At 38.2% G+C, this 13,388-nt stretch overlaps 1 protein-coding gene across 3 annotated transcripts in view; it reads right to left on the minus strand.

Annotated features, from left to right (window-relative positions):
* LOC126278523 (nascent polypeptide-associated complex subunit alpha, muscle-specific form-like) overlaps nucleotides 1–13,388 on the minus strand; it is a 60,367-nt gene that overhangs the window by 20,032 nt on the left and 26,947 nt on the right. For 2 of the 3 annotated variants that reach the window (XM_049978691.1, XM_049978690.1), the window contains exons 7-8: nucleotides 7,254–9,530; nucleotides 6,437–6,572 (exon numbers count right to left, since the gene is read on the minus strand). In XM_049978691.1, the coding sequence (XP_049834648.1) occupies nucleotides 6,437–6,572; nucleotides 7,254–9,530 (2,413 nt within the window). The remainder of the gene's footprint in view (nucleotides 1–6,436; nucleotides 6,573–7,253; nucleotides 9,531–13,388) is intronic. The other variant, XM_049978692.1, reaches the window with a different exon arrangement.

Consider the following 13,388-nt stretch of genomic DNA (forward strand, 5'->3'; position numbering starts at 1 on the left):
CTGTCAATGTCATATGTTTGTTGTACAACAACAAAATATATCTCTCAAACTCGTTGCACTTGCAGAGGGGGTGGGGAACGAAACACTAATTTCAAATTTTATAACTGCTGTAGATTAATGCTTCATATCGTCTACATCAGTTTCTTTACATATGTAAATGGTTACAGCCATAATTTTGTGTTGTGTCATCTAAACAAGACACAGCCAGGACAAAAGCATCACAGGTGCAAAGATGTGAGCTGATGCCAGTGCCAAAGAGACTTGCGCGAGTTCCACCAGTGCCATGGGCAGAGCTGAGGATAAAGGTCCAATTTCCGGCCGAGTACAATACGTCAATGACCGGACTACAACGGACAGAAGTCTACTCGGAAGATAGAAGAGCAGCTCTCGTCCACTTTGTTATAGATCATTATCCAGGGCTGACTTAAGACATGGAACATCATTTAGTGAACTCTTAGAAGTGAACAGATAGTAGTTGTAAATAGCACTTGCTATGTGCTGTGAAGTTTACCTACAATTATTTGCACTTACCACTGAGGGCCTTTTTTGTGTTATATTACATGCAGTGTTACAGACATCATTACTCAATGAGTCACAAAGATAAGTAAACCTTTTTAACTAATTTGTGTGACTTTGTTACTAATTTGTTGGAGTGTTGAACTATCATTCTCCTATCCTGTTACCTCTCCCTGGGGCACAGCTGGGTAACAGTGGTAGGGAGAAATTGTCTTAGTGGTGTACTGCACCAGAAGGCATTTCATGAATGCACAAACATGGCCTACCATAACAACACTGGCAAGTCGGCCTCCACAGCAGTAGCGACGAGGTCTTTACAAAACTGGTGAGAGAGGTTTACAAAATTTAGAGTGCCTGCTTAAAGCTCTAATATTAAGTCATGTGTTATCTCATTTTTATTATTCTGAGAAAGACTTAAAATCTTGAGTACGCTTAGACAACCTAGACCACAAATTTGAAAAAGTAAAACATCATTTATACACATTTCACTGCTGATAGTTTTGTATTCGGCCACTAGAAAGTACCTTGCCAAGAAACCACTTTACATACATGGTACGACTTATTTACACAGAAACCAAAAATGATTGAGTTTGAGGATACTTCAATGTCTAGTTCCCTAGTATACCTGGGTATTTTATTAATGATGATCTTCAAAAATTTGTAATTCATTATTTTGAGCTTTTAAAGTTATATTTGTCCATATGTAACAAAATTCAGTGAATGACATATTCAATTTATAAAAAGTACTATTTTTTGGAACACAATTTGTACAAACATCAAAATGTTTATGGGTGAACTGCCCCCCCCCCCCCCCCCCCCACAAAAAAAGTTCAAATGTGTGTGAAATCTTATGGGACTTAACTGCTAAGGTTATCAGTTCCTAAGCTTACACATTACTTAACCTAAATTATCCTAAGGACAAAAACACACAACCATGCCCAAGGGAGGACTTGAACCTCTGCCGGGACCAGCCGCACAGTCCCTGACTGCAGCACCTTAGACCGCTCGGCTAATCCCATGTGGCTTTCCCCAAAACTGCTACACTTTTTACTGTCATTCTCCTGTATACATTCAGACATGTCTCTCATATTTAATTAAGCTATTGCTTTCAATTAATGCAAACACTGATCTTAAGTTTAATGGTTACATGTGTAAGAGCATTCTTGTTCAACAATTGTAGGTTTGATTTGTTGTGGAATGCGAATTTAAATTTACTGCACTGTACCTGTATGCATAAATACATAAGGAATTAGCACCAGGTTGAAAGTTGTAGGCACTGCGGTGTTCATACATTTACCACTACAGTATGTTTAGTTGTTTCTATTAAAGAAGTGAGCTCCACTGCCTAATGTAATGCTAAGGCACTAGATTCAAACTGAACATCTTGAATTCTTGGCAACAAATATAATCAATATAAGTTGAAAGTTGTATGCACTGCAGTGTTTATAAATTTACCACTACAGTATGTTTAGTTGTTTCTATCAAAGAAGTGCGCTCCACTGCCTAATGTAATTCTAAGCCACTAGATTCAAATTGAACATCTTGAATTCTTGGCAACAAATATAATCAATATATGGTGAGAAATATCTTTTATGTGGAGGATAAACTCGGGTTTGCACACTACTGTCAGTTATCTGCAACAGTGATAAGATTTCACAGTTCCTCCGATAGTGGTAAACTCATATATTTAGTGTTGTCATAAGGTAGCTTTAAACTGATAATGTCAACTCCTCAGCATCAGCAAAAAGAAAGGTAACCAATATTATGTCAAAAACATCAATTTTACAATGAAAAATTAAAAGTTACATGCCAAGCACCAGAAATCTAGAACTGTTTGTGTCATGAAATTATAAGAAAGTAACAACGACAATCTTTAACTAGTAGAGAAACTATGCTGCACTAGCAGTAAGGTTTATTTAACAGATTAGAAAAAAGTTTTTCTCCTGCCAGATTTCTTATTGCTATGCTTTCGTAAGCATTCATTTATTAGTGAGACAGACACAGCATATTATATACTATATCTATCATTGTACTAATGTCAGAAAGTTTTAATGAAGCACAGTATTGCACAAACCATACATGACTCATGGATTATGGAGATGTAATAAACAGTATCCTCTGCACTTATGTGTCACCTAAGCACGAAGCATTCACAATATACTAGCTTGATAATTAACAGTCCAAACATGCACATCTCTACTACAGTGAAACTGATAAGTCAGACACTGTATAGGATGTCCATATAAAATCTCCCTCATTTCCAAATGCAATTTAAGACAACTATGAGACAAAGATATTTGTGGTTTGTGGTAACATGTAAAGCAACTCAAGTTTTTTGTAGATTTTTCTTGTCAATTCCTTTTCTTTTGCTTCAGCCACTTGATAATTATCAGAAATACTTACACATCGAGAGAGCACCATATGTGTGGTGTGGTATGTGGAAACGAGATTCCTCATTTCCATCCAAAGCAATTTCCGACACAAATTTCAAAGGGAGCCACAAGACATTACAACTTGGTATTACTAGTTCCCAGCCACTGGGAGCGTAAATAGACAGTCACGTTCTATCATAGAACATAGATCTGATAAAATGGCACAGGAAATCAGAGATACCTTCCAAAGAAACCCATCAAAGTCAGTTCGGTGAGCATCACGAGATCTAAGTCCTCACTCAACAGTTTACAAGATACCATATAATTGACTTAGTTTACATGATTACAAAATTAAAATTATGGAAGAACTGAAGTGGCTTGCAGCTTCACCATCGATTTGCTACCAAAAGGGTTCACTGGATCAGGCAAAATCACAATTGTCAAGGAAATACCATTTTCACTGACAAAGCAGCCTTCTACGTCTACATTGGGATTCAGAAAACCCCCACAGCTTTTCGAAAATTGTCAGAGACAGTAAAAAGATGAATGTGTGGTGTGTACTGATGAAAGATACCATAGCTGGACCATATTTCTTCATGGAGCAAACAGCACCAACAACTGTTTATCTGGGCATGTTTGACGTATTTTGTTACCCTCACCTTGTTACCTTTCAGCTAAATGTGAACTTCCAGGAAGATGTTGCATCACCACAATGCAGTTAACATATTTGTGAGTTCCCAGACCAAACATTTTCACAGCAGTGGATTGGACCGAAAGTGGCCACTGCACTTTACTGACAAAACCCTTCTGGATCTCTTCCTGTGGAGTTATATGAAAGACACTGCAGATGCAACAGTGTCCATTGCCTCAGACATTTTTAAGCACACACGGGTTGAGTTCGAGTATTGACATCTAAGTGGTTTACTGGTTATGAAAGGAGTGCACGCAGAAGTATACTAACTTTCAAAGTTATTTTACATGATGCTGCAAACCGCAAGTACCTATGTATCATAGTTTTTTTTTTTTTTTTTTTTTAACTGCATTAGGAAATCAGGGAAGTTTCATGTGGACATCTTGTCTTCTCTGCAAAAACACAACACAAAAAGCATCAATACATCAAGAATTCAATATCACACCATCACATAGCAACTCTGATCACTAATTTGTTAAAGTTAAAACAATGCAGCTCTTTGTTACACGATATACTAGTAAGCAAATCTTAAATCTTCTCTGCCAGCAACATGAAACCTAAAAGGTTTTTCCCACCTTCTGGCTTCGATAAGTGCAGCAGAATGCACAGCATTGTGGCATTTTGAAAATAGATAACATGTACTGTGCTACATGGACAATATACCTCGAAGTGTCACACAATGTGAATTCAGTCAAACACAAATTGCAGAAGGGAGCAACCAAAAGGGAAAAGGATGGGCGCAATTTCCCTTTACAGCACTTTACTCCACATCTTGTTTCTTGATTAAGCTCTTAATGTTCTGTTTGTTTTCAAGCTCACACATACTATCTACCATTTTTTCCTACTCTCCATCTCATCTGAGTGTACTGTGAACTGTGAATTTACACATGAACTACTCGAGTATGTCCTACTGATGAAATATGTCACTTTCCTCTATCACTGCCCCCACCTCCCCTGTGCTGATCTTCCATTTTTCAGGCAAAGAAGACAATCCGCTGTGAGAGGATTTTACATTTTTTGTGAGCATATAGATGACATATTCCCAATAGCTATCACCCTGCAAAGTGCAGCAGGATGCCATGTGTTATACTAGTATCTAAGCGGCTTAAGTCTTAAGATGTGAAAAACAGGAGAAGCAACAGAAAATGCTATAATTTTTCTGTAGATAATACAATAGGTTTAATGGAACAAACTGTTTTCTGATAGTAAGCTATGTAAGTTGCAGTGACATGAATATTTTCTTTTCTCCCTCTAGGGTTGTTCATGATGCACTGATGCCAGAGTGATGACTTTTCAATAGAAATGTCTGTCATAATTCATCACAATTTAGTTTTAATGAAGTACACTACAATTAACCTGTTTCTTGCATTATACAAATGTGATTCAACAGAAAACTTCTTCGCAATTCAATTTTGTGCGATTAGTATCACGAGTGGTAATGCGATTTTCCATACATAAAACATCTATTCCACTGTAACTGTTTATTTTATCTATGCTTTAATTTAGTCTTCAGTAATAGAATCAGATGTAAATTCCACATAAATTTAACTACAGGGATCAGTAATGGCAGGCTCCAAATAGTATCTTTATCTCTTGGCACTGCAGTCCCATTGCAACAAAAACAAATTAGAAAATCTTGCTCAACCTAAACTCAATGACAACATGAGTGATACTATTAACTAACAGTGGTGAAGTATTGAAAATCAATTACAAACTGTTTGATATCTATACTTCTCAAGTAGGCATCACCTAAATTTAAGCTGAATGAAGATAGGCGACTTTCACAACAATCTTACAGATGTGCCTTATGTCATCAGGATTTCTGCTCAGCTGTTGTTCCTCCCTAATAACTGAACAAAAGCAGACAGTAAATTGAGAAAACTGAGTAAACACTGAAAAATTCAGGCAAATTACCACATCCCATAATTAATGTATCACTCGTAAAAGCTTCCATGCAATTGTGGGTACAGGTTAAAAACTTCCATTATTATACACTAAGCAGGTTTGTAATTTAAGTTGCAACCCAAGTTCTCGAAAGAATCACAAGTAATCACTTTTAAGTCCTATACGATTATTTTTAGTCATGATGTGAATGCCTGACGATCTATCTTTCAACTGTTTACAATGAGGTTCTGCTAATTTGTCAAAACCAAAAATATTATGCACTATGATATTCTACTGTTTCTGATAAACTGTCTCCAAATACCGACAGATTACACATTAGTGAGTTATGTACAAAGCCTCAATTAATATTGTACAGAACATCCCACAGCTTTCACGTGTACACACAATTCGATTGCATATCTTAGTACTAAGCTTCTTTGCCCATTCACAGCACAATAATAAAAATTACATAATCTACAACCTACTGTACAGGGTAAAAAGGCAAAGAAATTATGAATGAAAAAAGAAGTAACTATCATATAAATAAAATGCTTCTGGGAAGGATGTCTGACAGTTTTCTAATAAGGTAGTGGTGTCAAATACAATCTCTTTTAATTAGTGCTGTGTGATAGCAAATAATGATACACCAAGTAACATATCCTGTAGCTGATTTGAGACAGCCTTACTCATCCCTGCCGCAGCTCAACAAAAGAAAAATGAAAAGAAAAAAAGATGGAAGAGGATGAAATCAAGGATTTAAAACTAATTTGTATTAAATTAAAGAACTGGTCCCATACAGGAAAGAACTGACGGGTACGATGAAACTTAACATTTTCTGCACAAGGCCAAAAGCTGATGCTTTTTAAGCTGGTAATTTTAGCATTTGTGCAATAATTTTCAAAATTACTGCCTTTAAGTTATTAAGCCTAACATACACAAATTTCGTTGGAATTACGGACAGCATGTAACATACCTGTTATCCTCATCCTGAGTCTTATTATTTATTCTGTTTTTCAGCTTCGGAGATGCCCTCTCCTCAGAGGCACTTCGCGCTCGACCCTTGCCAGCAATTTCAATGAGTGGTTCATCGTCTGAAGATTCCACGTCAGCTGAATCCAACAACATTATACTTGCTAAAGGCTGCAGTCACAATGCATATAAAATGTGTAAAATAATTACAGTAAGTCTGGCAAAGACTGCACTCTGCAGTTGGACTGAGACATGTTATTTTGCCCTGCTCTAGATCACTTTAAGAGCACAATAACGGAAGCAGTGCTTTGTCTCCGTTAGGCAGCACATTCTAGGAAAATCTTGAGCACTGGTGATCTACTGTTAATAGAAACCTACAATTACGATGAAATGGCCTTCCAAATAATGTGTGATTATCATGACTAAATACAAGTGATGTCAAGGGTTAATGCTGCTAATTAGTCTGAGGAGAAGGGTTAAGAAACAAAAACAAATTAAAAAAGAAAAAAAAATGAAGTTGAGAAGGATAATTAATGCAAAGAATAAAAAAAAGTGTCTAATGCATACTGGGACTGAACATTCCAACACTGGGGTGGTAACTTGATAAATTCTGAACTAGACTGCACACAATAGTTCGCCAACTGAATCTTGCAGAAAGATCTTCCTGTCAGCAACTTCATCTTTTGCTGAACTAAACCATTCAGAATTAAATTTAAACTAATTCTTTATCTTAAGTTTGTTATTCATCAACAAAACTAAGCAGAATCATTGTATCACTTATAGTTGTGTAATAAACACAAATGTATGTTGCTACGACTCACCCCTCCGATGAGGTTTGCCAGAAGTCCTGCGGATCTGCATCTGGTCAGGCACGGACAGGTGAGACGGACCAAGGCTGGCAGATGGTCTCTTGCTGGGAATGTCCTCTAAACCCATGCATGCTTTAATGAGCTCAGCAGCATTTTCAGAACATTTTCGTTTTCCAGGACGTGGTTGTGGTTCCTCAGCAGCACTCTCCGATCCGTTGCGCCGCCTTTTCCCGAGGTTTGCAGTACGTCCAGAACCAGGACTCGCAGCAGCATTTGGAGGTGGTCTGCTTAGTCTTGCACTACGTGTGCCTGGGCCCCTTCGACTTGCAGCCGTTGAAATTGAACTTAATCCTTCACCACTCGCACCCTCTCCTGGAATTTCGACAAGAAGTTGTTCCAATAACGATTTTCCACGAATGGGTGCAGGAACCTGACTTTCCTCTGGTGAAGGATCAACATCGTTGTCATCAGGTAAATTAGGTCGGCGCTTCCTTCTCCGTGGTACTGGCGGACCGTCTGGATCCTCCTCTTCATCTGGTCCCAGTGCTGCTGGTGATGGGGTGTCTTCACGATGTTTTTCTGGATTTGAATATGTGTACAAGGGAGGCGTGGTGCGCACAGGTTGTGGATCACCAGGCGTTGGGGAACATATTGGATCAGGCACTCGTGTGGGAGATGCAGACATCCTGGATGGTACTCCAATGTCGTCTGAAGAAACTGCCACTGAACTTTCCGCATCAGTTGTAACTACAGTCTTATCACTCCCTAATTCTCCTTCTGCACCACTGGATGGCTCTAACTGGTGATCTGTTGGTAAAACAGTAGAACTGCCTGCATCTTCTTGTTTGGAGTTGTCACTTTCTCCCAAAGCTAAAGACAAATCCGCATCATCTGGATCTTTATTTTCAACTTGAGCGGAAGGCATACCTGACCTGCAAGTCTGCTGCTCCTTTTGTGACTCTGGGGATTTTATGCTATCTACCACAGGTGTAAAGTTTCCCTGATTTTGTGAGGCAGTGTTGGACCCAGAGAAAGACGAATCAGTCAATGAACTATCTTGGGGCACTGGGCTGTGTGCAGGGCTTGTAGAATCAAGACTTACAACTGGATTCTCTGAAACCCTGTTTTCAGCTTCTGTATTTGTACAGGTACTATGACTATCATTTTGGGAAAGATATTGTTCAGAACACCCATCATCTCGCCTTTCGACCACAGGTGTTTCTGTAATCGTGGTGACAGAATCTACAGAAACCTGTTGTATGGAACACTTTTTACTGCTATCGTTGCGAGCACATGGCTGTTGCTCACCATCCTTCTCTTCCTTACGACATGGGCTTTCACCTTGGTTTGGACTTTTTTCTGATAATGCGTCCATTGATTCTATACCAGAGTCCTCACCTTGAGTGTTTCCCTGTTCCCCTGGCACCCCTGGACCTGCAGGGCTGTCAGCACCACTCACACGACTCACACTTCCATCCGTCGGTGTCACACTGCACTGTCGCTCACTACTTGGATCTACAGGTGGACCGTCATCACTGTCTGCAGAAGCAGTTCTTGAAGCCACAGACACATCACTATCTTTTTTGTCTTCTTTTACAGCTGGCAACACCACTGTGAGAACTGTGTCTGTCCGAGGCCGCTTTCTCGGAAGGGGTAGAGGGTCATCTTCGAGCAACCTCTGTTTCACTTTGGCCTCCGATACATCTAACTCCCCGACAGGAAGAGTTGTAGCAATTTTGGGGGGAATACTGGGGTTCATTTCATTCTCTTGTTTGGCATCTATCTGCACCCTATTGACAGTCACTACACTTCTCATTACATTGTTCCTTTCTTCTGTGCCTGACCTATCTGCAGCAGGTTTTTTGATAGATAAGCTGCGTTTAGAATCACAGTTTGGAAGGTCACGATGCTGCTTCTTTAAGCAGTTAGCAACTAGAGGATTCTGCTGGAGATAATTCTCAACAAACCGAGTTCTCTCCTGCTTTATGGCACTATGCACAGCACTCTGTTTGCGATGGACATCATTTGAGATCTTTCCTGTGACTGTAAGCCTACCTGTGGGACTCGACTTGCCTGAAGTAAGCAGTTCTTCTCCCTTGCGGGGGACAGTACCACGCTTATCACTAAGTATCACAGAATCACTGCCCACTTGTTTTGCACTTGATGACACTGGAGAGTTCTGTCTTACTACCCCACTGTTGAAAGTCTCCTGAGAATGTCCGTGACTTTCAGACACAGTTAAAGTAGGGCGCAGCTTTGGTTTCACAGAAGATGCAATACCCTGAGACTCTGGAACAGAAAAACCGAACAGATGTATTAAACTATTTTCCAAAAGCTGCATTTTTAAGTAACAAAAACTATTATTTTTTAAAACTAATAATGCTTCTGCAAAGTTTTGATTCTATTCTGGCTTCTAAGTGACAATTAGGGATAGTAAATTTCGTAAAAACAGTAACGCTAAAAATTATACGAAATTAGAAGTTTTTGGCGAAATAAGGAGAAATCAGTAACTTTTAGGGCATATTGTTAAATTTGTAATTTTGCAATGTATAAAACAGTTTAAAAACAAGAATGTAATTTTAAAAAAACACCACCAAATTTGGCAAATGAACACCACTGAACTTGGGGGGGGGGGGGGGGGGGGGGGGGACAACAAGCACACTGAATTTTCCAGTAAATAATACTGAATTTGGCAAAAAACAGAACAATTTTTCCTGTCCCTAATGATAATATCATGGTAAAAACCACAGTTTTTACCCCTTGTGGAACCGTTCTTTGGTTGCTTGCTATCTAATCTTGGACTTCTGATTCATGTTTGTGTTTTAGACTGTTTGGATTAGCATTAGATACTACTGTACACAATTACTGTAGTGTAATTTAAGACATTTAAGACTTACAGAATTTACACACAAATAACATTCTTATTTCACAATCTTGTGCACTATGATGAAGTGTTAAAACAAATTAATTCCTAATCTTTAAAGGACATTAACTGCAACTTACTCTGCAAATAATGTAAATGACACAAACCATGTTATAGCATTTTCAAAACATTAGTTTCAACACTTAGAAGTTGTTCTTGAGAATATCATAAATAGTTACTGGTATTATCCAACAAGGTTTCAGAGCACTTATCCACAACTGGTGATTAAAAAGTCATTGTCAGTGTCCTTTTTCTGATATACGTTTAGTTTTTTGAAATGCCCACGCTATCAAGTACAAACAAGATGTGATAAAGAAAGCAACAACAAAAGTATTTTGTATCTTCAGTGGATTCACTATGAACAGAACCAACAACACAGACCTGGAAGAGCAGCTGAACGGAATGGACAGTGTCTTGAAAGGAGGATATAAGATGAACATCAACAAAAACAAAACTAGGATAATGGAATGTAGTCAAATTAAGTCGAGTGATGCTGAGGGAATTGGATTAGGAAATGAGACAAAGGAGTAAAAAAGTTTTGCTATTTGGGGAGCAAAATAACTGATGATGGTCGAAGTAGAGAGGATATAAAATGCAGACCGGCAATGGCAAGGAAAGCGTTTCTTAAGAAGAGAAATTTGTTAACTTCGAGTATAGATTTAAGTGTCAGGAAGTCATTTCTGAAAGTATTTGTATGGAGTGTATGGAAGTGAAACGTGGACGATAAATAGTTCGGACAAGAAGAGAATAGAAGCTTTCGAAATGTGGTGCTACAGAAGAATGCTGAAGATTATATGAGTAGATCACATAACTAATGAGGAGGTGTTGAATAGAATTGGGGAGAAGAGGAGTTTGCAGCACAACTTGACAACAAGGAGTGACCGGTTGGTAGGACATGTTCTGAGGCATCAGGGGATCACAAATGTAGCATTGGAGGAAAGCGTGGAGGGTAAAAATCAGAGAGGGAGACCAAGAGATTAATACACTAAGCAGATTCAGAGGGATGTCGGTTGCAGTAAGTACTGGGAGATGAAGAAGTTTGCACAGGATAGAGTAGCATGGAGAGCTGTATCAAACCAGTCTCAGGACTGAAGACAACAACAACAACAACAACAACAACAACAAGACTTCATCCACAATCTCTCTCTCTGCTTTTATTATTCGATTTATTGCAATTTTTTCGACTGTAAAGCATCACTGTGTTGAAGATAAATAAAGAGAAAATATATAAATTTATACTACTGTTGCTCGCATTATTCCAACGCTTGCTGCACCAGAACACAATTGTTTCTGTTGTCCCAAGATTTAAGAGTTTTTGGTATTGACTGAACAGCCATCACTGATCTTCTTCATCATTTGTGGGATCATTATATATCTGTTCACAAAGACATTATATGAAAACAACTGTCCTGAAAAATTCTTGGTGCAGTAAGGTCAGATTTATATATGCCACACAGATCATTCTGCTTTGTATTTTCGTTTGAGCAAGTGGAAAATAGTGACAGCAATGACGTTACTAAAAGTGGAGTGCAGCACATGCTAAACAGACAATTAAATGCTGGTTAGTACTTTGGTTCAACAACACTGTTCAAAAAACTGCCAATTTGCCAACATTTCTTAACAATAAAGAGACATTAACTACTTGTTCAGTTGACTACATTTTTTCTTCAAGTCTATTTGTAACTATCATTGGACAACAGCTCACTGTCATTACGGTCAGCAAAGATCGGCGGACAGAACATTTTATTGATGACAGGGGTGAAATCATCTTTAATTGGTTGAAAGAACTGTTTAATATTGATTTGACAAGAAGGAAAGGAAGTGAATGTTTTCGGTGAACCTGTGTGTACACAACTATTCTGCTTAGTATGGAGATATGAGATCAGTACAGGTTATAAAATATCAAAGAGAAAAGTGATGGGCCAAACGAGATAAAGATAGACCATAACTCCTTTATGAAAATTCGACATGAGTTAAATCATGTAACTGATACCTTGGATTTCTGGGAAGTTGTTTTATCACCCAAGAATTGACAGTAAGGGGACAAAAGGGGCCACCTTGCCAGTTACATGTAATTTCTCTGATTTCTTGAATATATTTTTGTACAAGAGTTTGAAAAATGTACTGTAAAACAAGAATTATTTTGTAATTATGGAATACAAAAAAAAGTTCATTGCTATACTCCACTAACCCATCAGAGACAAAGTCTATGCTCAGAACGAAGGTCAGGGAGTACATCAATTCAATACGCCATCCACAATTTGCTAAAAAGATTTAGGGGAACAACCAAAATCTACAGTTGCATAGCTGAGCAGATTTTCAAACATTATCTGCCAAAAAACAAATCAAGCCTTTAACAACAGTCCTGTCTCTCTGTTTCCCAATTAGGGTTCAAGCATGTTACAAACCAGATTGTCAGTGGCACACCAATATTTATCTTATAGCGTAATAAAATAATTGTTGTATACAGTCATTACTGACAATGATAGATATTCACATTTACAGTACAAGACGAGGAACACATCTGCTTTACATTATAGGTGGAATCCATTAATCTGACAGTGACACATTCTATAAAGACAAGAAATAATTAATGTATTCTCTGTTTTCTTAATCACTCCAGCATATGTTGGACATCACATAATAAATTTTAAAAAAATCATAGACAAGCTTTTAGATGAAATATACCTAAATAACTGTGGAAGGCAAATGGTTTTGAAAATACCTGGCAAAGTGACATGTCTTACAGAGTTAAGTGTACTTTAAGGGGTCTGATTTTTTGAATGATACAATTTACTAAATATGAAACATGTCATCACTTTTTTGGTAAGTGTGATCATAATTGCACTTCAGGTAAAATGGTACCCTGCAGAGATATTCCTGGAGTTCGATAAACTTAAGTTTTTCCCAATGAGAGTCAATCAGACATCTTAACTAAACACACTAAATCTTATGTGATTTATGCTGAAAATATATGTATGGTGGATCAATAGGTGTAAGACTGAAAGTACACTGGTCTGCCTGACAGGCAGCTGTTCCTAATTGTTCTCCCCCCCCTCTCCCTCCACCCCACACCAATATGAATCTCACCTATAGCACATAAGAAACATTGAATTTGGAAATGATCCGATGCATGATATCATGACCTGTCCCTCTCCATGTAATAAGGCTGAACAGAGGTGATGTGCTAGTCATTCCACCAACATGTCAACGGATGTTTGTAT

The sequence above is a fragment of the Schistocerca gregaria genome, chromosome 6 (assembly GCF_023897955.1).
Source record: "Schistocerca gregaria isolate iqSchGreg1 chromosome 6, iqSchGreg1.2, whole genome shotgun sequence".
NCBI lineage: Eukaryota > Metazoa > Arthropoda > Insecta > Orthoptera > Acrididae > Schistocerca > Schistocerca gregaria.